Source organism: Arvicola amphibius, chromosome 3, assembly GCF_903992535.2.
Source record: "Arvicola amphibius chromosome 3, mArvAmp1.2, whole genome shotgun sequence".
Taxonomy (NCBI): Eukaryota; Metazoa; Chordata; class Mammalia; order Rodentia; family Cricetidae; genus Arvicola; species Arvicola amphibius.
Genome location: NC_052049.1, coordinates 79,201,463 through 79,227,099, shown reverse-complemented (window position 1 = coordinate 79,227,099; position 25,637 = coordinate 79,201,463). Strand labels below are relative to the sequence as shown.

The 25,637-nt window shown below is 39.1% G+C and overlaps 1 protein-coding gene across 1 annotated transcript in view; it reads left to right on the top strand.

Moving 5' to 3' along the window:
* Positions 1 to 25,637, top strand: part of Cntn5 (contactin 5) — a 481,109-nt gene that overhangs the window by 433,746 nt on the left and 21,726 nt on the right. Inside the window, exons 17-19 of the mRNA XM_038322119.1 lie at positions 1,576 to 1,646; positions 3,475 to 3,709; positions 12,734 to 12,843. Coding sequence (XP_038178047.1) covers positions 1,576 to 1,646; positions 3,475 to 3,709; positions 12,734 to 12,843 — 416 coding nt within the window. The remainder of the gene's footprint in view (positions 1 to 1,575; positions 1,647 to 3,474; positions 3,710 to 12,733; positions 12,844 to 25,637) is intronic.

The window sequence follows — 25,637 nt, the reverse complement described above, 5'->3', positions numbered from 1 at the left end:
ATAATGTTTGATAGGTAATTGTAGGGAGAAAAAGAGTTAACAGGGGTGGGAAACAAACAAGGGTACTTGAAATTATAGTAATAAGAATGAACTATATACATGTGTGAAACTGTCAAATAAAAAATTCAATAAACACTTTTAAAAGTTCATTTAATAAGTGATTTTTCCCGCTGTTCATAGTAACTAGGATATATTGACTACTTCAGAATACTGTCTTTCTATCTTAATTGAATCTTATGTGGTTTCTTTGTATAAAGGTAACAACTACCTAACTCCAGATACTTCTGAGGGAACTCCAGAGATGAATAACCTGTAGAATGCATGGGGCTGCGGAAGGAAACAATGGACAGCTGCTGCAATGTGTAGTGCACATCATAGAGCTTGGTACTAGTAACTCTTGCAAGCACTTGAGCAGGAGAAGAATTACATCCAAGGGAAAAAGAGACCAATGGCATTTAAATTGGTATCCAACTGAACAACAATTAATGATTTTAATGTACATCATTATTATATTCACAGGTTTTTCTTTCCCACTTTGCTGATCCAAGAAGCATTCTTCTTATTTTTCTTTCTCATACTATAAAAAATAATTCTTCCTAAGGTTTCTCATAGTATATAAAATGTTACATATAAAATATATACTAACAATTAATGGCCTTTCATCCCACAGTTAATGTGGGTTCATTGTTCATGTGTATGTCAATATTGTCTTAAATATAGGCTGGGATACAAAGGCAAGATTGGAGTGTAAAATTGTGAAGGTGGGCACAGACTCTAGAAAATGGTTTCTTTTAATAGTTTTTCTCCTGTTAACAACACTTCATTTGGAAAAATATTCCATTCAGTTGCAGATTTGTGGCTTGGTGAAATGAAGGGGAAATTTGTTCTTCTGACACATTTATTCTTTTAATCGTTATTCATTTGTAAAATTTGCACTGAGTGACTCTGTATGTGCAGGGGAAGAGAGATTGATTTTTGACAGTTGTTTATAATGCTTACTCATTTAAATAGGTTCTCACACAGTGGCATTATGGGTATGTTTTCCTTAAAGTATAGATCCTGAGATAGTGCAGGTGTAGACCGGTGGACTTTTCCATAACTTTTGCAGACCCCAGGATGATATATATATATATATATATCAGTAGCAAAGAGAAGAGAGGGCCATTGAAAGTGTGGAATTTACCCAACCTTAGTAAATATCCTACCTTTGGTGTTAATTATGTCTTAATTATATATATATATATATATATATATATATATATATATATATAATATATATATGTGTGTGTGTTTGTTATATATGTGTGTGTAATATATAATCAATATACATATATGTGCATATATAATCAGTACACGTGTAATGTATATATAATCAATACATATATATGTAATCAAGTTGTCTCAGATAACAAAGTATCTATAGCATATTTTGTCTTCGTATTTAAAGTGAAGATTCTAATGGAAAGCAACTCTGTTTCATTTTAATACTCTACAAAATCTAAGTAGGATGATAATGGTCTAGGGAAATCACAAGTGTATTTATTCTCTTCAGCCTCCACACATTTTTATCCACAGTTCCAAAGACAGCGCCCAGCAATGTAAGTGGAAGAAGTGGAAGAAGGCATGAACTGGTGATCGCCTGGGAGGTAAAAATAATCACTGTACAAATATCAGGACAGGTTGTTTGCTCAGAAACTAAGGCTCTGCCCAGAGACTCTGCTCTGGTATAAGGCTGGGTGTTTCTGTCTAAATGAAGAAACAGTCTCAGGATTTGCTACTTAGATGAGTGAGATCTAGGTAAGTCCTTGTCATCCTCACCCCAGGTCCCAGACAACCTTTGCTAAGTCCTTGGTATGTATGCTTGCAGTCACACAGGCTTTCTCTGAAGTAAGCTGGACTCATTCAAGCAGCCCCTTGGAAATTACTCCAGAGACTTAGATTACTCGTGCAGTGTTAATTCTTTTCTAAGCAAGTAGCCACCTTGACTTCTTTGGAAACTGAATCCATGAGAGGAAGGACACCACCACACTGAGTACATGGTCCCTGGTGTATTCCAACTCATAACACAATCCTTCTTTGAAGGGAGAGTTCCTAGTTCTGCAGACTGAAGCAGGGTCACCACTCTGGCACTGTCTCTGACAATCAGAATTGGGAACAGAATTCCCTAATCTGTGTCACATTATAGAGCTCATCATGCAATCTCCAAATACCTTTTGATAATAAAAAGAATGAGGATGGAATAAGTGAGAAGAATTCACTTTACCATAAAGTCTATTTTTATTTTTTTCATAAAATATGTAAAAATTGTATTAATTTTTACATATTAAAAATGTAGAAATTAAATTTTACATAAAAATGTAGAAATTAATGCATTCATAATAAATGTATTAGATAACATACATTAAAAATGTAGCTGCAGAGAAACCCTGTCTCGAAAAACCAAAAAAAAAAAAAAATGTAGCTACACAGCTAATGAGCTTCTTCCTATCCACAAAATTTGGTCGTGTTTGTTGGAGAAATGAGACTGTCTTAGGGAGCAGTGAAAATGTGTGGACTAGCAGGAAGCTTCCACCAATGCACTGCCTGTCATTCCATCCATTCCTTTCACCAATAAATTTGTCTGCCTTGTGGTAACATTTATGCAAAGCTATTTATTTCCTCACATCTGACCCCATTGAGGCTCTCCTATGACCTTGACTTAATAGACTTTGTCTCTTCCTCTACTCAGTACATAGTTTATCTTTAAATCAGGATTCAAGCTTTAAAATTTAACACAAAATTACTGGTTATCTACAAGGTATCGTATGCTCTGTTAGTTAAGTAACTGGTGGCTTCCTGGCATTGCCTATCAATACAGTTACTTCTCTCTATAATCTGCAGATGAAAATTTTAAATAAATTTAAATGTAAGCCATATATAGCACAAGAAGTTTTAAAATATGTGTAACAGTCCAGAGTGGACTGACTTATTTGTTTGTTTTCCCAAATTGGGCAAACACAGACACAAAAGAAAAGGACCCTGGAAGATAAGTTGTGAGTTGATGTCTCTTTGATTTGATCTACTGAGTGCTCTGCAGAGCACTAAAGAGGAGAGACTTGCAACCACACAACATGGCAACTTTCCCTGCCATACTCAGTTCTCCAATAGAGTTCAAGGATCGTCAGTTTATACACATGACTAATTGGAGTAAATTTGTTCCACCTCAAGAGTTTTTTCTTGATTTAGTTAGATATAGTTTGTGAAACTTCTCTCAAAAACTCTGGTGTGTTTCCTCAGATACCAGCTGATATAATTTCATTTTTTATATTGTACCATTAAAGCCAAAACACGTGTGCAATCTTAGTTTACAGCATATTATAAAGTTCAGAGATTATTTTCTGTAGTTCACAGTGGCTTTTGCAATGCCAAGCATTAAGAGAAAGTGTTTCTCAGCCAGTTGTTTTGCTGATCATTAACTGTACTCTCCTTCTTTAGCCAGTATCAGAAGAATTTCAAAATGGGGAAGGCTTCGGCTACATAGTGGCGTTCAGACCCAACGGAACACGTGGCTGGAAGGAGAAGATGGTGACATCTTCTGAGGCTTCAAAGTTCATTTACCGAGATGAAAGTGTCCCCCCTCTCACACCCTTTGAAGTCAAAGTTGGTGTTTATAATAATAAAGGCGATGGCCCCTTCAGTCCGATTGTAGTCATCTGTTCAGCGGAGGGAGGTTAGTGTCTTTACTCCATCTCTTTTATATTCAATATTTTATTTTGGTTTTCTAGTAAGACATTGTGAGAATGTTTTAGAAAATACTGGTATGCCAAGACTCAAATTTTCACTCATTATCCTATTGTAGTTGTTAAATATAGTTAATGAAACTTCTCGCAGTCATCTTTTCTAATTTAGTTTTTAAAACTATCTTTTTTTTTCATTTTACATACCAATCCAAGTTCCCTCTTCCTCCCCTCCTTCTGTTCCCTCCACCTTCCACCTCATCTTTTTAAAAAAAAAAAACATCTGCATATGTTGATTTGTGCTTCTTGTTCACTAATAACATATAACCAACATGTTTCCACTAAGTGGATAATATCAGTAATCTCTAGAGCATGTTGTTTTCTCTGGATATTTTAACATGTGTGTGCGTGTGTGTGTGTGTTTGTGTGTGTATATGTATGTGTGCGTTTTGTGTGATATGAACTTAATTGAAGTTCCATTGACATAACTAATAAGCAATTATGACTTATCAGTGTGTAAACCACTGTACTGTTAAAGAATTTTCACTCAGCTTTCTGTTACAAATTTTCCTCCGCACCTTTATATCCTTGTAACTGAAGAGAAACTGAGGGCCAGAGAAGCAAAGGAGCATGCCAAAGTTTAGGCATATTATTATAAAAATTAAATGCACATCGCTCCATCATAGTTTTGATTTTTGCTATAGGATGTGGTCATCACATGCATGAGTTCATTTTATTCTTAAGCACCTAGATGGGGTAACATGTAGTAAGTAAGTGTGCTTGTTTCATATAAGAATAAAGTAAAACTAGCTGTTCTCTATAAGCACTATGGTTAAACCACAAGTCCAACTTGCTATCAAGATCCTGAGTTCTTAATAAGCTTATATACAAAAGTGTAATTTTCTGACAGAAAATGGAATACATCTTAGCTTTACCCTCTCAAGTGCAGAATTTCAATGGGCCCAGTAAGTGAAATAATAATAATAATAATAATAATAATAATAATAATAATAATTCAAAACCTATTGGGCAAAGGCTGCAGATATTTGACCTTCCAAATAAGCAAGGTCAATATTAACTGTGTTTGATGCTTCCTTTATGCCCACATATGTGGCTTGAGAATCATGGGAAAATAAGAAATAAGATAAGAAATATAGAAGAACAAAGGCAGTGCTTGATTTACAGAAGATGCACTTTCTGATAAGAGCTGTTGTGCATCTTTGTAATACAGAGCCAAGCTTTGAAGCAGGAGCAAAATTTTAACCTAGTAGAACAATGGCCGGTAAGGTGAGGATTCCAGTTGTAAACTATAGGAGTCCCACTAAGATATCCATGCACTTAGTATCTCGGGTTGTGTTAGATACATGTCATGTATGCCTACTCTTGCGTGTGTGCGTGCGTGTGTTTGTCTGTGTTTGTGTGACTTAACTATTTTAGCACTTTAAAAGAAATGTAAGGTCATAATTTCAAGCCGGTCTTCAAGAGCCTCAGAACCAGACCAAGATGCACATTGCTAACCAACAGATAATGGAGTAAAGAGAAGAAGGGGTACAGCTGAGATCTTCACCACAGAATAGGAACAAAAGCTTTAGGACAGGAGAAATGGTTCAGCATTTTAAGAGTGAATCCTACGTTTGCAGAGGGCCCACCTCTGACACTCACAACCACCTGTAACCCAGCTCAAATGCTAAGAATCTGATATCCTCTTCCGGTCTCTCAGGCTGAATGCAAGCACATATACTCACATACCTACACACGAGCTTGGACATGAGATTAGCTGTTTCTCTCTAGTACAATCGAGAATGTTCCAGGTGGTTCTTCTATTAACACCCTTGAGCCTTTGAAAATTTTCAGTATTTATGCAGCAGGAGCAGCAAAGCTCTAATGGTGCCAAATGCCCACTGATATGAGCTGGAGAGAAATTTACCTGCCAGGATTTCCACAGGTACTTCATAGATAAATCGCACTTCCAACCTTTGTGCCAAGGAAGAATTATGCATCCCTAACCCTGGTTCCACTTTTGACCTTTAGGATATGATACAATCTTATTTTGAAACCAAACCCAGCATTTTAAAAGAATTGCGAAGTTTTGATGCAGCTGATATTAAAATGCATAGTAAAGTTGTGTGAGATTGGACATGCCTACAGTCATCATACGTGGACAGCTAAGTCAGGAGGGTTGAAAAGTTGGAGGCCAGCCTGGACTTGTAAATTAATGACAGGCTGAAGAGATGGCTCGGCTATTAGGAGCATGCACTGCTCTTGCAGAGGACCAAGTTTGTTTCTCCGCACTGACATCACTCAGCTGAAAACTTCTGAAGTTGGAGTGACTGAGGTTCTTTTAATAACATGGGTTCCTCCCACCTAAAGTTACGATAATGAGAAGCTCAGAGTGGACAGATAAGAGTTGAATTATGAAGTTTTTCTAGAGATACAAACCTGAGCGTTATTTGATGACTTAATATTTTATCTTGAAAAAATCACTTTAAAAACAGTTCTACTAAGATTTTGGCTGTAAATTGTTATTATTTTTAATTTAAAATCTTTTAAGACTATGCATATATAAGTATTCGTGCGTGTGGGTTTGTGCAGCTGAGTGCAGTACCCATGGTGGCCAGGGCATTCAATTACATCTATCAGAAAAACAGGTGAAATTCCATAGCCACTAATCACAGATTGGAAGGTTAATTTACTTGTAATGATCTGCCGCTTTTTTCTAGCATAGGGATTTCTGCCTCTTCAGGTAAATTGCATGGCTCTTGTTTTTATTAAACTGAATATGTTGTTCCTCATTCGAAGAAACTGATTTGCAGTTATCCCTTGAAAACAGGGCAGTCGGTGCTCAGATGAAAGCCCAGTGCTCACAAGGTGGTATTATCCAGATCGACTCTCAGCTGAAACTGAGCTCAACGGGATTTATGTGAAGTCAGAAATTTATAAATTGGCATATTAGTTATAGAATACAAGGAATAATCACCCGTCTGTGCTGTGTGATCCATTTGGATTAGTGACTGTAGAAGTTCAACAGCATCTGTCTTCACTGAATTCTAACTAATGAAACCATAGCAATTCTCCCACAGAGTTTACTAGACTCCCCTTTCATTAGTGCTGCTGCCACCCCTCCTGGGAAGTCAGATATACAATCAATATTACAAGCACATCCCTGAAATCACTAGGAGCACTCCAGCTGCTAGGTCACTTAACGTAGATGTATCATCTAAATTCATGAACATGGTAATTCTGCTCTAAATTTTAATCCAACTGATACTGAAATCCATCAATCAGTGTGCCCACTACCTATGCTCAGATTGGAGTCAGGGAGTTATCCACAGCCTACATTACACCCTAAGCAAGAGGAGGAGAGCTTTTCAAGTCTCTGTCTACCAGACGAAACCTAGCATATTTGCACAAAATAAGGTTCTGAACTTTAATCAACCTACATGAGTGCAAAGTCAAGAGTAGTAGTTGAGTTCCGATTCTCAGTACCCTCATAAAAGGCCAGACAGGGTGACATGTACTTGCAATTGTAGTCCTGGGAAAGTAGCTACAGAAAGATCCCTGGAGTTTGATGGCCAGCCAATCTAGCCAATTGGAGGGCTTCAGGTTCAGTAAGAAACCCTGTCTCAAATGAACATGGATGGACTATAACACTGCTCTGCAGATAAAAGCACTTTCAGAACAAGCCTGGTGACCTGAGTCTGATATCCAGTCCAGAGATGGAAGGGAGAACCAATCTAATATCCACGTGAAAACACATCCACACACATCATGTACGTGCACAGTGATGGCAACAATTAAAAACTCGAGGTGGAGAGCAACAGAGGACAGCATTCAGTGTCAACTTGGGCTCCATACCCATCCACATGCCATATGCATACATTTAATCACATGTGCTATAAGCACATACACACAGAAAACAAAGCTAAAGTATTTTTAAAAAGCAATGGCATGTGTGCACAGTCAAGTGTACCAACAGCATCAGGGAAGCAGAGTTCATGCCTGGACTCAAATCCTCCCTTCACCATTTAGCAGTTGTGTGATGGCTTTCATGGTCCTTCTTTGAAAAGTAATTACAGAATATGTAATAGTTTTGCTGGGTGATTTAATACATGTCTGGAATTAATAAGTCTTGGAACATCGTAAATCCTTCTCTTAAAGAGTCAGTTTTGACTACTTTGAGTTCTTTCCTTTATCTATTGAGTTTATGTTTAAGCATGTTATATGTTTTATATATATAATACACACATATATATATTACATTACATTACATATGTACTTAAGCAATTCTCCCATCCCTTTGTCAGTCTTTGAAGGCAACTGAACAGAAAAGAATGAATTAAATTTGATTCCTTTAAATTCCCTTCTCTAACACAAAAATTGACTCTTTAGAAATTGAAAGTGATGGGCAGGGGAGACTGCTCAGAGGCTCGAGGGTTTGTAACCAGGAAAGAGGACCAGAGTTCAAACCTCCAGAATCCACATAAAAAATGAGTGGGTCAGGTACCCCTCCTGCTTCGCTGTAATTTGAGTACTTGAAAGTTGAGATCCAGAATCCTTGGAGCAAGAGGGCTGAAAGGGCAAGCTCTGTGGTTGACTGAGAGTCTCTGTCTTAAACACTAAGTTTAAAAAACGGATAGAGCCAAATTCCTGATACCCAAATCAGGCCTTCATACATCTACATATATATATGAGACAAAGAGAAATTGAGAGCTGATTCTTTGTTGCCATGTGTAAGACAGCAAACAATGCTTAAGACTGTCCCCCTGGGGAGCCTGTTGTGGTAGGGGCACTTTCAGAAGCAGAATTTGGATGAAGCAACCTTTTCCCCAGAAAATCTAGACCTTTTAAATTTTGTAGGGTATACTAGATTGACATATTGGCTTAAATTGTTATGCTAGAACCCCAAAGCCCCTGACCATGTACTCCTGAATTCTGACTCAAGCAACTTTCTTATAGTCTGTCTATGGTCTCTCTCTCTTATGTGGCTGCAGTACTCTTCCTGACAGGACAGGAGATCCCAGTCACAGTCAGTTATTCTTGTCTGCAGACAAACATTTTATAAATTTAACTATAAACAGTACATAACAGGGTGTTGAAAGAACCCGGCTGAGGCCATGCTTTTTCCTGTGCTAAAATGCCAACTCGGGTCCACATGAGTGGCCTTTGGATGTTGCTTTGATCTAGAAGATGAGCTGACTTCAGGCAGCTTGTCCACACTCACTCAGGTGATGCTGCTGCAGGCCATTGTCCACACTCACTCAGGTGATGCTGCTGCAGGCAGCTTGTCCACACTCACTCAGGAGATGCTGCTGTGGGCCATTGTCCACACTCACTCAGGTGATGCTGCTGCGGGCCATTGTCCACACTCACTCAGGTGATGCTGCTGCAGGCAGCTTGTCCACACTCACTCAGGAGATGCTGCTGTGGGCCATTGTCCACTCTCATTCGGGTGATGCTGCTTCAGGCAGCTTCTCCATACTCAGTCAGGTGATGCTGCTGTAGGCCACACCGTGAGCAAATCAACCGTGATGCATCAGGATTGTTCTGACCTGAATTATAAATCCTTTAAGATTTCCTGTGGAAATTTGAGTGCTTGTTTGAGAAGTAGCTCCTAAACAACTCTCGTGTTCTTCTACAATCTTCAGAGTTTTTTAAATTTTAATTTCGTTTTGAGACACATTTAAATGTGTCTGGTGCTCTTGAAAGCTAACAGGGAAAAAAATCTCTCTGGAGATAAAGAGGGATAGAAACGCTGCCACCTAGCCATCGTTTTTGTGCTTCTGAAATTATTTACCCCCTACAATGATCCCTGACAAAGATGTAATTGTCTCAGTAATATAAAAGCGGATGGAAAGCATTTGGCAGGGGATGTCTGCAATGCATTTATTCTGAAAGGAAGCAGCACAGTGACAGAATGGCAAATGATCACCAAAGTGTGGCTCCCTTTGAAATGAAACTTACCCAGATCTGAGCGATCCAGTGCCGTGTGCCTCAAATCCACCAGCATCCCCTTTCTTTAACTACAGAATCAAGAATTTAAACTCCTGTTAAACAATTTAAAGGTCTACTACAAGTCTGCTACTCATAAGTCTAGAACAAAATAGGAGCTTTTCTTTTAAGAACAAACTGAATAGATTAAACATAGACTATAAAGTAGTATGAAGGACAGCACTGGGCTAAGGAAGGAGAAAAGATGTTAGTGCTTCTCAGAACAAGCAATTACAATTGATACGGCGCAGGAATCATGTCAACCTGCTTGTTAAAATCAAATTAATTTTGCTCAACTACATCATGTGGTGTGCTTTTTAAAGTTTATTTTTAATTGTGTGTGTTTGCACGTGTGTATGTGTAGTCTGTATGTTTGTGTCTGTCTGTGTCTATATGTGTGTTTGTCTCACTGTGTGTCTGTGTGTGTATGTCTGTGCCTGTGTGTATCATTGTGTGTTTATGTGTGTGTGTGTGTGTGTGTTGTCTCTGTGTGTACCTGTCTGTCTATATGTCTGGGTCTCTGTCTGTCGGCCTGTGTGTGGGTATCTCTGTGTCTGTGTCAGTGGGTGCCTGTGTACATGTGTCTTTGTGTGTGTGTGTGTGTGTGTGTGTGTGTGCCTGTCTGTCTGTGTCTCTGTCTGTCTTTTGGTCTGTGTGTGGGTATCTCTGTGTCTGTGTCTATGGGTGCCTGTGTACATGTGTCTATGTATGAGTTTGTACATATGAGAACAGTCCTCAACGAATCCGGAAAAGGCAGTCAGACTTCCCGAGGCTAGAGTGATGGGTAACTGTGAGTCTCCTGATGTGGGTGCTGGGAACCAAACTCAAGCCCTGCACCGAAAAGCCTTCTCTCCAGTCCTGGCAAGTTAATTTTAATGTGGGACTTATCAAAAGAAAACCATCCTTAGTGTAAATATGAATGTTTGGAAAAGTCTTTTGTGGACTTATTTAACAACGAGGAATAGAGGGGTTTTTTTTGAGTAGAGGTATTTATTTATTTATTTATTTATTTATTATTTATTTATTTATTTTTGAGGTGGATCTCTTATATCACAAGCTGGCCGGGAAACACTGTGTGTCCAATCTTGAAGTTTCATCCTCCAGTCTCAAGCTCTACATTGCTAGGACTACTTGCTTATATTGCCACCCTAGGCACTGGACTGGTATCTTTAAATTAGTAATATTCAAGAACATCTAGATAGATGTGCAACTATTTCCCATAACTAAGGAAAGATTTCAGAAAATTGTTGTACTTATTCCAGGCCCCTCATAATGCCTTTTGAAAGGTGTTCTTTACAATTGTGTCTTTGTTCTATGACTTCCTGAATCTGGGGGCAAATGGGGTGGTTAATTTGAAGTTGGTACTAAAGTCTCTACATTTTTTATAGCACAGGATTTTTTAAATATAATAATCTGTACAGAACTGTTGGACCTAATCTCTGACTTTTATTCTACCATTTTAGTTAACACATGTTTGTGACAGTATTTACAATTCAGCCTTGTCAAAGCTAGAAATAGACCCTTGCTCATATACCCTGTGATGTCAAAGAAAATGCACTTCGTGATGGATGTCAGTCAGACATTGTGTATTAGAAAAAATGGTGTGAAAGGTCACTGAGCATAGAAACAAATGGAGAGGGGTTTTGAGCAGCAGCACTGAGACCTCAGGAACTTTTCTACTCTGACTGTTCCTGTCATAAAAGTCAATGAATACCTTTTAAATATCAGGATACATAATACACTTCTTCCATTATCAAGGAAATGGAGATTTGTGGCAAAGACATCTAATGAAATTTAGACTCCCTTTTTGATTACACAATATAAATACTGTAGATGGAGCGGCGGGCTGTGTCCCGCCACCCGGCTAGCTTTACACCTAAAATAATTACACGGAAACTGTATTCTTTTAAACACTGCCTAGCCCATTAGTTTCAGCCTCTTATTCACATCTTGATTAAACCATATTTAATAATCCATGTAGCATCCATCTCGGAGAGGAGAGGCATGGCGACTGCCTATGGCGACTGCCTGAAACGTCTGCCTGACTCTGCTTCCTTTCTCCCAGAATTCTGTTCTGTCTACTCCACCTACCTAATTTTCTGTCCTATTAAAGGGGCCAAGGCAGTTTCTTTATTAACCAATGAAAGTAACGCATAGACACTCCTTCATCAAAATATAGTATTACAATGATATGTTTCTTAAATGTGTTTCTATATGGGAGTTAAACATTTAACAAACAGCACCAAAACAACCCTACCAGTCTTTAGCTCCCTTTTGACAAATTATTTTGTCATCTTCGAATCCCAAGTTCTTCCATCTATAGTATGGGGGTAGGAAAAGCAACCTAAAAGCCAGGAATAATGATAAACACCTGTGATTCCTGCACTTCTGAAGGTGAGACAGGAGGAGCACAAGTTCAAAGCCAGGCTGTTCTGTATAGTGAACACTGGACCAGCCAAGGTTTTATAGCAAGAGCCTAGCTCAAAATACAAAATGAACAAACAAAAAGTATGATATCACACACTCAAGGATTCAGTCTTAATGGGAATAATTCATCTAGAATTTTTAGCGCTGTAGTTAGTTAACATTGTTTATTCACAAACTATCTATCCTTTGTGGGTGGATAGCTACGTAGCTTCTATAACTTAGCCTCAAAATCAATTACATTAATAAATAAACAAGCACACCAGCCAATCCTGGCTGACAGTCTTTGCTGGTAGACTGGACTGCCAGGCAGCTGAAGTCAAATCATTCACTTTTCTTAGAAATGCCCTCCCTGACTCAAGGAAAAAGATCTCTGTACTCATCATTCTGGATTTCTCACTGGTTATTGATAACATTCTAGTGTCAGTTGATTCAACCCAGAAACCCAAATAGATCACCTTCTGATCTCTTTCTTTTTTCCAACTTCACAAGGTATTATTGAAAAACAAGTCAGGGAGACACAAGCAGCTCAGAGACCCTGGGACAGTGCTTGACAGAGATAACATAGGGGCTATGGCTCATCACTTCCACCTTTCTTCCTACAGAACCCACTGCTGCCCCCACTGATGTCAAGGCTACAAGTGTATCTGTCTCAGAGATTCTTGTTACATGGAAACATATAAAGGAAAGTCTCGGAAGGCCGCAGGGATTTGAGGTATGACTTACTGAAAATAAGCCTTTTAATTTGCTGGCACTGTGTCCTTCTAAAGAGGTGGCTCAATGACGCTTCATCAGAATCATATTCCTTTGGAACTTTGCTCTGAAAGAAAGAGAGAAAGAAAGAAAGAAAGAAAGAAAGAAAGAAAGAAAGAAAGAAAGAAAGAAAGACTGTTCTGCCAACAAGTATTTTGCTTCTCATTAGTTGACTTGTAGTCTCTTTTATGTAGTCTCCACACCACTGTGCAAAAATAGAAAGAGAAATGAAATGGAGTTTTAGACAAACCCAGAAACTATCTATGAGTACGTATTTACTTACTTTTACTATTTTAAGACAGAAAAGATAGCCTTTTAATCTTGAATATACCATATCCATTCAGTGACATCAATTAGCCTATAGACTGCACATGGCCTGACGGTCTGTGGGATACCTGTCAGCTTGAGTATTCTATCTTGAGTACAGGGAAAGGCTCAAAAACCATTTTCAGTGGAGTGGCCATATCAAGGTCTGCTTTGTATTAAAAGCCTCTTGGTCTAGAATGGAGAGAACAGACTTGAGGGGAGAGTGTCAGAAGAAAAGAGTAGCAGCTAGTCCAGTCAACGTCAACTGTCAAAGAGGGCGCTGTTTTCTGGAACTGATGAGAAGTGGACCATTACTTCCAATGGAGGCAAGACAGAGCTGAATAGTGAACTGGATATGGGCTATGGAAAAGAAACTAAGGATAATCCCAGGGCTGTATGGCCCAACACACTGGATGATTAACACATGGAAGTCACAGATTCTGCTTTGAATGTCAAGCTTTATAAACTTTCTTATTTTCTGCTGCTGTTTGTTATTTTGTTGTTATTGTTGTTGTCACATTGTGTTATTGTTGCTTGCAACGAGAACTCATGCAACCCCCAAACCTGCTTCAATTCACTAAGTAGCTGAGGGTGACACTGAATTCCTCCACCTCTTAAGCGCAAGGGTTGCAGGCATGCACCACCACACCAGGGCTTTAAACATGCTAGGCAATCAGTGTAGAAACTGAGCTACATCCCAGACCTCTTTACTTCTAGAAGATTAAGAACTGAGAAGTCTATCACTTTGAAGAACCATCAGGGAGACATTGAAGAAATTCAGGAGCCTGAAGAGAAATTTCAAAACATCAAGAATGGTCCATTGGCCCAAATGCTGCTGAAACTTCAAAAGGCAAAGTCCAAACAAAGTCCAGTGGCACACACGTTAAGTCCAACCTACTCAGGCAGCCAGCCCTCAGCAACACAGGGGAACTTCCAAACAAAACCAAAACATTCACAGAAAGACGAGATGTCAGATCTCCAGATGGGTATGGCAGAATTGAACAGACATGCTGGGAGAAATTGATGTCTTGCTGGTCAAGGCTGGCTTGACAGTGAGAACATATAGGACACAGACATGTCGTAGCACCATCTTTGCTCAGCCTGTCTCCTTTAGAATGACAAGTTTTCACAACCATGAAATGGAATGTCTTCAGAAATTACAAGGTGTCCAAGAGGAGACAGATTCTGCTAAGGTCAATACCATGGTAGTTTTTTCAGACTAAAGTGACATGAATTCTGAAATTTTAAACTGGAGAGACTCCATGAGTACAGTAATGTTTATTCTGCTTTCCATTATAAAATAAAGTATAAAAATAAGGAATTATGTGCTGGAAAGGTGACACCATGGTTAAAACACTTGCAGCAAAACCATGAGTACCAAATTTCGAATCCCCATAATCCATGTTAATATCAAGTGGCCCAGAAGGCAGAGTCAGGGGACCCCAAGGCAAACTGACTAGCAAGATTGAAACCTTAAGCTCTGGTTTCAATGAAAGATGTTGCCTCACTGAATAAGGTGAAAAAGCAATCCAGGGTGATTCTTGGTGCATAGTTCAAGCCTCCACATATACATGCACATACAGCTGTATACCAAACATGCATACACACAGACAAACCACATGTCTTAGGCTTATTATTGCTGTGATGAAACACCATGACTAAAGCTAGCTGGGGAGGAAAGGGTTTATTTGTCTTACACTTGCACATCACTGTTCATTGTCAAAGGAACTCAGGGCAATAATTCAGTAAGGTCAGGAACTTGGAGGCAGGAGCTGATGAAGAGACCATGGAGGAATGCTGCTTGCTGGTTGCTTTCCCTGGCTTGCTAAGATTTCTTTTCTATAGAACCCAGCACTACTAGCTCAAAGATGGTATCACCCACAATGGCCTGGACTCTCCCCATGTACCATTAATTAAGAAAATGCCCTCCAAGCTTGTGTATAGCTGATTTTATGGAGACATTTTCTCAAGTTCCCTTCAATCTGACGACTCTAGCTTGTGTGTAGTTGACACAAACTAACCAGTACACCATATACATAAAAATGGAAAAAGAAAAGCAGAGTTTGTTACAAAGGAAAATGTCAACATCCTGTTAACTAGAAAAAAGTAGATAATATTTTAAACAGAACATAAATAAAATGTAAAATTCAATGACCAAGTATGACATTAGCTGTTATTTTAAGTGAGATATATTTAGCCATGACTTTGATTCCTTCTTTATCGTTGCTGGATAGTTACAGGTTGTCTTGAGACTACATGTGATATGAGAACAGTAACAACATCCCACCAACTCTTTTCCACATTCTTCCTTCCTTAAAGCTAGATGCCCCTCTGCACATGCAAGACTACTCTCCTCTTATCCCCACATCTCTCCTGCTAAAAATGTCAGCAGAAGAACTGAATAATTTTGACTAAATCTTACCCATGTTTCATCTTCTCTCCACCTTCTCTACTCTGCCCCTGCCATGATCTAACTTTGTTTCCTAATGCTAGAATTCTGACCGTGTTAACAAAATAGGAATGTGAAACAGGAGACTCTGTTACCAAAATCAGAAGATTGCTTCAAGATTTTATATGCCAGTGTCTGTGTTATGGCTTGCTTTTCTGGCCACAGTTCAAACTTCACTGTGATGTATAAACTTCCAAATTACTAGAATTGTTTGGGGAATACAAATGACAGTGTATTTGGTGGCTCCTCCTAGTTTCTTGAATTTGAGTGTATAAATAAAACAGATTAGATATGACTGCTATACTATAATGGAGAAAGAGCAATTTAAAGATTGTATAAACAAATTAACAAGTAAATGATATAAGACTGGGTTGACTAGCACAGAGAAGAGAAAGTGATGTGAAGTCCACCCTTAACGAAGAAGCTATTTGCAGCTGGTCCCTTCTGGGAGAGGGAAAACCAGTTTTCTCCATATTCTAAGGCAGGCCCCATGCCAAGAAAAGAATGGACTCCCGGTGTTTATTATATACTTTTTGTTTGGGTTTGTATTTTTTGACTTATTAGGTCTGTTTATTTGTTTTTGTCTTGATTTTCTTTCTTGTGTATGTTGCATAAATTGAGAAAGAGAGAGAACATTAAGTTGAGTGGATAGGCATGTGGGGGAGAAACTGGAAAGAGTTAGGGGAGGGTAAAGAATATGATCAAAATGTATTATATGAAAATTTTTGTTTTAAGCTAGAAAAAAAGGATTAAAGGCAGAGCCAACTTAGTTTGTTAAAGAAGAGAAAGAAGCAGAGGGAAGCTGTGGTGAGCAATGGCGTGCATGGAACTAGCAGTGGACAGTGTGCAGAGACCAGGCTAGCCAGAAACTTGCAGATGACAGAACCCAGCTTCTGATGCCACAGCAAGTAGCAGGGGGATTTGCAGAAGGTCTAAGTGGTCAGTCTTCTGGCAGCTTGACTAAGATTTGGAATTACCATGAAAACACAGCTCTGGGTGTGCCTGTGGAGGATTTCCCACCATGAACCCTCCAGGAACGGGAGCTTGCATATTTGCATGGGCTGGAGTTCCAAACTGCGTGAAAAGCTGAAAGTGAGAAAACGCCAGCATTCCTCTATCTCTGTATCCTGATGAAGATGCAGGATGAGCAGGTGCCTCTGGCTCCAGCCATCATGCTTTCCCCACAGTGGTGGCCTGGAGTCCCCAGCTGTGGGCCCAAACAAGCCTTCCTTCCCGTCCTGCTGCTTCCCCTGAAGATTTCATTGCAGCAATGCGAAAAGTCAAGAAGACTGGGAGCAAGGATATCTGACTCACTTTCTTTAACATAGCTGGCAGCTTTTCCATGCAGAGTGGAAAAGGAGGAAGAGAAATGACAGGGAGAAGGAGATTAGTGTCCTCCTGAAGCAGGCCCTGTGAGGCTTAGTCAGAGGCAGCCTCCGCAAAGTAAGTACAAAGTGGAGGATTTCAGAGGAGGCCTGGACAAGTCTGTGGACAGGAGAGAAATGATGATTTCTGTGTGGTTGGATTAGAGGATTGTGCCATTTTCCAAAAAAGAAAGGAAAGAAAACAAAGAACAGATTTGCAGGTAAGAAACCAAGAGTTCTATTTTGTCCAAATTAAGCTTGGAGCTTTTGATAGAAATACAAGGATGTCACTGGCTTAGGCTGTAGGATATGGGAGTTTAGAATCTAATTGAGAGATCAGGGTGGAAGGCATAAAAGTGTCATTGAAAGCCATGCAATTAAGTAAAAAACATCTGAAGGGAACATTTCAAGGCTAAAGATGAGGAGAGAAAGACAAAGAAGAGGACTTTGCAGCAGACTATAAAATTTCACGAAAGAGACAGGACCAGCAAGGAAGTTGGCAAAGGAGATTGGTTTAACAGCGAAAAGAACCACAAACAAATAAAACAAGACTAGACTATATAATGCTTAGGGGAAAAGGAAGTGATTGCTTTACAACCATGTCTAAAGTCCACAAACAGAATTGCATCCTTTAACATTTCCCATCAAAACATACTCTCCTGCCACATTCAGCATGGACAGCTGAATCTCTGGATACATAATGTGACTTTAATAAGCAGCAATGCCTCAATCAGGAAACAAACTTAGTTTATTGGTGCCTCACTTGATTCTGGAAGGTTTGTAGTTGCTCTTTCATCTCTTCCATCAGCAACTGAGGAAGGCTACCCTTAGCAAAGATTATGAAGAAATAAGACTAACACGAGACCAATAAGGTCTGATGACCTTTGCTGTCTCCTCAGTGAAGGCACCATCCCTGGCCTCTGGCTCCCTGACTCTCTGAACCAGACTGGTTGTCACCTAACTCAAGTTATGATCCCAAGTTGTCAGTTAAATTGTGACCTCAGACACTCCTGATCTCACATTCTCGATGTTTTCTATGGATTTCATTCATTATATAGTTACTTATCCAGTGAATATTTATGGAGCACCTGCTATGCTCAGGTGCAGTGTTGATACTAAACCAGAAAGTAGAATGGACAGAGGTAGTAACCCTTATAAAGCTCACATTCTAGTCATGTGCAACGGTACTTGCTGTCCACCAATCTAGAATTCAAAGGGCGAAGGTGGGAGATTGTGAGTTCAAGGTCACACTGTGTTACACAGTGAGACTCTCAAAATCAGAATACAAACAGAAGGATAAATCAAGTTTCACTCTGGCAGGTGAGGTGATTTCCAGCTTTTAGTTTGCATTTGGTGTTTGTGTTTTAGTCATAAAGTAAGGTCTTGGTACTAATGCCAGTTAACTCCTTTTGCTAGTGACCTTGTTTTGTCCAATTTTTATCCCAATGCAGCTGTGCAGAGTAGCAATAAAGGATCTGTCTAGGCTTCCCTGTCAATACACTACCCAGATGTGGTTTTGTACTGTGGGGAATTTGCCATTACATCTTATTTAGTTTAAGAAATAATACAGCAAGTATTTTGACTTAACGTTAACTTTCATTTGTCATTAACCCAACTCCTTCAAATATATTGACTACTGGATCTTAATCAAAGTCTCTGTTGTTTGTTATTAACTAATCACTCTTGAGGGTAGCCTGGTATACATAGTGAGTATGAAGCTAGCTACAGGCAATGCTACATACTGAGGCCCTTTTTAAGAGGAGGAAAGAGAGGTGAAAGGAAGGAAGAAAAAAAGGAAGGAAGGAAGGAAGGAAGGAAGGAAGGAAGAACTCAAGAAATTTGAGATCATTGTAACAATATCATCCCTTTCTATGTCTTTGTAATTCACTCATACATGTTTCTAATAGTCATAATTAGGCTAGATAAGAAATCAACTGACTTTCAATGAGCTTCTAAGACTGCCTGCTGCACCTCACAATCAAGAAAAAAAATCACCTCTAAAGTCCTAATACACACACCCATCTATCCAGTTGTGGTTTGAATGTAAATGGCCCCCATAAGCTCATGTGGAGTGGCATTATTAGGAGGTGTGGCTTTGTAGGAGTAGATATGACCTTGTTGGAGAAAGTGTGTCAATGTGGGGGTGGGCTCTGAGATCTCATATGTTCTGAAGCCATGCCCAGTGTCTCAGACCTTCCTGATGCCTGCCAGTCAAGCTGTAGGACTCACAGCTATTTCTACAGCTCTGTATGCCTGTATGCTTCTGTGTCACACCGTGATGATAATGGACGAAACCTCTGAAAATGTAAGCTACCCCAACTAAACGTTTTTTCTTTATAAGTGTTGCTGTGGTCATAGTGTCTCTTTGCAGCAATAGAAGATCTAAGATACCAGTATGTTAAAAGACTTCAATAATTGGCTGGATGGTCTCATAGAATAACTCATTTGAGAATCGTAGTTCCTTAGAAGTTGATTGAAATTTTATGGCTATGAAGATTAAATGTAGAAAGCAAAGTCAGAGAAATAGGTTGAGATTTTCAGTCTGTAAGATGTAGTTTGATTGAAAGTTGAAAATAGGCTGTATCTATTGAACAACTCCAATTCATGAATAACCATGACCTTCCCATCTGGAATACCATCTTTGTCTCTGGCCTTGCAAGTAGATTAATGGGTTCTGTCTTGAATTTACGAGCTCACCAACACTCTAGTGTCCAGTGAATAGGAATCGCTGAATCCTGGAGCCACATTCCCAAGCTTCCAAAACCATATAAAACTTTTATGAGCCTGCAGATTCAAAGCAGATGTCATACTGGCAGGAAAATAAAGTAAGCCATCAGGCCAAGCCACATCATCTTTCTCTGGTTCCCGTAGATCATGAAGAAGGTTGGCAGGAATGGTGGAAATACAATCTGAATAGCTTCCTCCTTCGGTCCCTTCGCTCAAGGAAGGTACTGGGCCAGGTCCTAGCAATCTGTACCACAAAAATCCCATTCTAATACTGGGAAAGTTTATGAGAAATTGATATGAAATAAAAACACAATAACAATAGAATTCTCATGTGAATAATTACATGATATATATTATCCTAGGAATTTACACCACCTTGACCCTCAAGAAACGATAAGGATAAACCCATGCCAGCTCCCTCCACAAGTTTATGCTTCTGTTTGCAGGAGCGTATACTTCTGTCCCTAAAATAGCTTCAATTTTCTTAAGTAAAAAAGGTTTCTTTGCTGGGTGAAATAAGAAGAATTATTTCCAGTGGATATAATTCTTGTAAAAAATGTTATGCATTTTGCCTAGGGAACAAAGTCTCCCACAATTGCCAAGCTTATGGCATCTATTTTTAGTCCTCCCAATTGTAGAATTTTAACTGTACTGATTTGTTATAGATGAGTCGTTTTAATAGTAAGCATGCAATAACGCAAGTTCCTGCTAGGGAGATGGATGCTGAGTGTCTTGGTTTCAGTTCTGAACTTGATGTTTATTGAGAAGAGGGCAGAAGATGAGACAATTCATCCCATTTAACACTGGTCTCTAAATCGTAGCCCTAGCGACCCTCTTTCTGGGCTTTGCACAGCACTTATGTGTGTTCACTTCCAGGCTTCCAGGGAATCTGCCACTTAGGAGTTCATTTCAGACTTGTCACTAAAGCCATTTCAGCTTATTGATTGCCTGAAAAGATACCAGTTGTACTGTGCTTTATAAAATAAGTTGTGTTGGAGATTTCTTAAGGGGAGAAGCAACCTGATTGTTTTTGTTTATTTTATGATCTGGACGCTAATCATCAGAGCAGAAGATGGAAACAAATGGGCTTCGTGCTGTCTGACAATAACCCATGGTAGGCAGATTGCACTCAGTTTGTCTATCAGGAGAGAAGTAAAAATAGAATTGCAGATATAACTGAAGGGAAGAAGACGCTGAAACAAAGCCAGTTGCAGAAGGCTAAGACAAAGACTGCTTTCTTTTCCATAAGGTGTGTGGGTGGGTGGCCTTTGTTTTGCAGATTCTCTGTGCTTTTTATTACAACCATGTAAAAATAAGAATGCAAAAAACTAGTCTGTGAGAAGATGCCAATCCTCTTTTCTTAAATTCCGAGGCTTCTGATATAAACCAAACATGTTATTAATGTTAAGTTTCCTTCCTTGAATATTTTCATAGATTGTGAAGCAAACAAAACTGGTGTTCTGTTTGTTTGTTTGTTTGTTTGTTTTACAAAAATGAGTAGATTTCAAGAAAAACTTGAAGCAATACTTCAGGTTTGCTTTACCGGACAATTCCTGGTCCTACTGAAAGACAATTCCACAGAATTCTTTTAAAAAGGAACCAATAGTGAATGTCAGTTCTCTGTGGGTTTTCTTTCACCTGTACTACATGAAGGGCTACATGGAGGAAAGTCTTTACCCCAAGTGATTTTTTAAAACAATTCAAATACTATTTAATTATTTGCCTGATATACTTGTGCAAAAAGTACCAAAAGATTTTGCAGATCTCTTCTAAGATTTATCGTAATGTATTTATTTGCTTGGTTTTGAGTCAGAATCTTATGTATCTTAAGCTAGCCTTCAACTTGCCTTATAGTCAAGAATGACTTTGAACTTCTGATCCTCTTGGTTACACCCTCTGAGCTCAGGGATCACAGGCTTATGCTCTCAAACCTGGTTTGTGACTCTGGGGACACTAGGCAAGCAGCTACATCCCCAGAGCTATCATTATCTTATTTTTATGCCATAGATAAATGTTATCTTTGTTTTAAGTTAATGTTTAACTTTGTATTATGAAAAGACTTTAAATTCTCAAACATGTGTGATACAAATAGTGTCTTTCAATTCTATGCTCTAGACACTCACCATAAACTGTTGTCAACTGGGGAATAATCTATTTTATGGGCTAATTCTTCTTAATCCTGTTATTTCAAAGCAAATCTCAGAAGTCAAACAACCATCATTTGTTTATCATGTAAAACAGGAGGTAGAGAGATGGTTCAGTGCTTCAAAGTACTTGTATCATCTTTAGACTTCGGATCCCAACACCCATGTAACATCTCCTACATGCCTGTAATCCTCCTGTCCAAGGAGGGCAGTAACAGGAAGGTTGTGGGAGCTTGTTGGCTTCTATTCAAGCCAATACAACCTGAGGCCAAGATGCAAGAGGAGACCCAGTCTCAAAGGAGTAAGTGGAGAGAGAGAGAGAGAGAGAGAGAGAGAGAGAGAGAGAGAGAGAGAGAGAGAGCGCGAGCAGAGACTACCCAGCATCTTCTCTGGTCTCCATGCATGCACCTGCTCACATATGTGTGCATAAACACACAGATAAATAAATCTTTTACAATTATAGACAAAGGCAATCTTTAAATATAAACATTTTTAGAATGTTAACTTTCTGCTTCCTGAGGACCTCCAAGTTGAAGAGCGCAAGCACTATCCATAGTGTACAAGTACCATATTTTCATTATCCATTTGCCTGTTAAAGGGCATTTAGGTTGTTTCCATTTCATAGCAAATGTGAATGGAGCAACAATGAACAAGCTGAGCAAGGATCTGTGGAGTAGGATGTAGATTCTTTGGGGTATGTGACAAGGGGTGGTATACCTGGGTCATGACAGACTTATTTTTAGATTTTTGAGAATTCCTCACACTGATTTCCAGAGTGACTGTGCCAGTTTACAGTCCCACCAACAGTGAGTGAAGGTTCCCTTAGCCTTACAACAAATCCTAACATTTGTCGTAGGTTGTTTTATTTATCTTTGACATTCTATATTGCATAAGATGAAACTCAAAGATGTTTTGATTTACTAGGGGCAGTAATGATTTTTCTTCTGAGATAATTCTTATCCTTTACTATTATCTTCTTCTTCTTCTTCTTCTTCTTCTTCTTCTTCTTCTTCTTCTTCTTCTTCTTCTTCTTCTTCTTCTTCTTCTTCTTCTTCTTCTTCTTCTTCTTCTTCTTCTTCTTCTTCTCTTCCTCTTGCACTTCCCCCTTCTCTCTGTTCAGGTTCTAGACCCATTTTTGAATGGATAATTTATTTCTTTGACCCTTCTTAATCCTCTGTCAGATGTATAGCTCACAAAGATTCTCTCCAACTCTGTGAGCTTCCATTTCATCATGATAGTTCCTCTACCTGAGCAGAGGGCTTGTAGTTTTGTAAAGCCAAAAAGCAAGAAGAACAAGACATAAACCTGATTGGCTTTCTCACACCTGATGTGGTCTCTGCCTTCCTGTTTTCCCAGGGCCTCTGTGCTCCTCCCTGCACAAGTGTGGTTTACATATCAGCCCAAGATGTCAGCAGAGTTTAATGCACCTTTGGGAAATTTACCATTTTTACGTTTCCTTAACTTCCTGAAAATTTGTTCTGTTCCCAGCGCTTTTTCTACAGTACCCCTCCCTTGCATGCCTCCAGCTAGTAAGGCAGCACAAATCTTCTTTACCACAGCCAGTGGGACTAGACTAACAAGAGCCTCAAACCAAACAGCCAAATTCACGTGCCAGACCCACTGCAGATCCAACTTCTCAAAGAAACCTTCTACATGGCTTGGACTACTTTAACATGTTTGTGAGGAATTTTAGTTCTCATCTGGGCTAGAGTTTGTATGACCATGCTCCTCATCTGGGCATCGCCGTACTGTCCCACAGCTCTGCGATGTCATTTGCTGTGCACCAGCAACCTACAACCCCTGCTTCCTTCTGCGCACTTTGGTTAAATTCAATCTGGTACACTTTAAAAACTCGAAAACTTTACAAGGTGTTAGCCTTGATTATTCATTTACTTATGTTCATTTTTTAGCCATTAAATACCATAGCTGTCATTCATATTCCCTCTTTCTAGTTTATTTGATATAAAAGAATCTTTCTCGTAAACCTCAGTATTGTTAATTTTCACTTTTGATCTTTTACTAATAAATAAAAGTCAAAGACTGCATTCTGAGTATAATATAATAGGTATATCATACAGTATTAATTGCACAATTCTTTCAAGATATTTTTTCTAACTAAAAAATAAACATTTGGGCCAAAACATACTTTCTTTCATTTTATTAAAATATATTAAAAGACATGTGAGTGTGTGATTCATCTCATAAAGAGTATTTTAGTAGTAATGATAACTAAATACATCCAGAATTTGTTCTATTCAATGTATTCTTTAAAAAAAAAATCTAGTAAGGAGGGACTGAAGAGATGTCTCAGCAGTGAGGAGCACTGATTACTTTTCCAGAGGTGTCAGGTTCAATTCCCAGCACCCACAGGGCAGCTCACAACTGTCTGAACTTCAGTTCCAGGTAACCCAACACCCATGGCAAGACACTAATTAACATACAATAAAAATAAAATTAAAATAATCAGTAAGAGTGCCAGAGGTACTCAACAGATAAGAGTATCTGCCACCAAACTGGATAGTTTCAGTTTGCCATAATTCACATGGTGGAAGGAGAAAATATATTCCCTTGGGTTGTCCTGACTTCCCCATGCAGACCACAACACAAATACATACAATGTAAGTAAACACAATAAAAATAAGAGAAAGGGATATTCTAAATAAAATTTAGTAAAGATGTTAAAGAATGCAAGAAAACTGATGTCTGAAGTAAAATACAAAGATCAAGAACAAGTTTAACTCTGTGTAGCCAATCTTCTTTCACTGTTTTAAGGTAGTAAAAACAACGCATCTCAGAAAAATAGCAATGAGTCAGCAAGTGACGCCACTGGTAGTCCTGTCCATTCCCACCTTCCTCGCTCACAGAAACTAATCACTATTCCACTGCCTCATAAATATTCAAACTTTAACTAACCATTGTTTACTTATCTTATTATATTCATTAAATTGTATCCTTTATGATAAAATTACCTGTGGACACAGAGCAACGGATATGCATGTAATGTAGTCACACTGCCTAACAACCCATCTCAGAGTATCGAGTGTCAAGAGCAGGTTTGCTAAAATCAGGAGAGTCCGAAGCTGGAGACAAGTAAAACAAATGCATCTTCTGTGGGAACTATGTCCCGCTGGTCCAGGACTCCACAGCCCTTGACAAAGGACATGCTGAGGTTAGATGTTGCATAAGCCATGGAATTATGCAATTGTTGGAGGCAATTCCAGCACTGGTCATGAAAAGGTCAGAGTGTTTTTAAATGCCACTGCAGATCAGCAGCAGAATGCCTGCCTTCTAACCTTGGTTTCCATTAATTGTGACTGTTGCATTTAGCAACTCCAGTAGATCCTCTGGAATTATAGAAATGCAGCTTTTCCTAATTCTCAAGACAAAGACAACCTCATTGTCATCCCAGGGAGTGACATGAAGTAAAATTATTACAGAGCTTTCTATGTTTTCCTTTCCTTTCATCTTTGTGCAGTGACCCAGCCTCAAAATCCTATTTTCTAGGTTCAAGCAAGCAATGTAATAGCCTCTGGCCTTTTTCTCCTTTATCTTTGCTTCACTGAAACAAACTGCACCCAGGCACGTGAAGCTCTGCCTCTCATCTCAGGCCTGAGGAGATTTCTCTTTGTTGCAGGGGAGATAGCGGTGGGCCTGAGCTGGCAGTCAGTCATCGGGCATTGACCTGCACAGTGCAGTCCACTGTCTAAAAGGTATAATTCAGAGATGAGGTATCCCCACTCAAATAAGGCTTCATATCCTCTTAGAA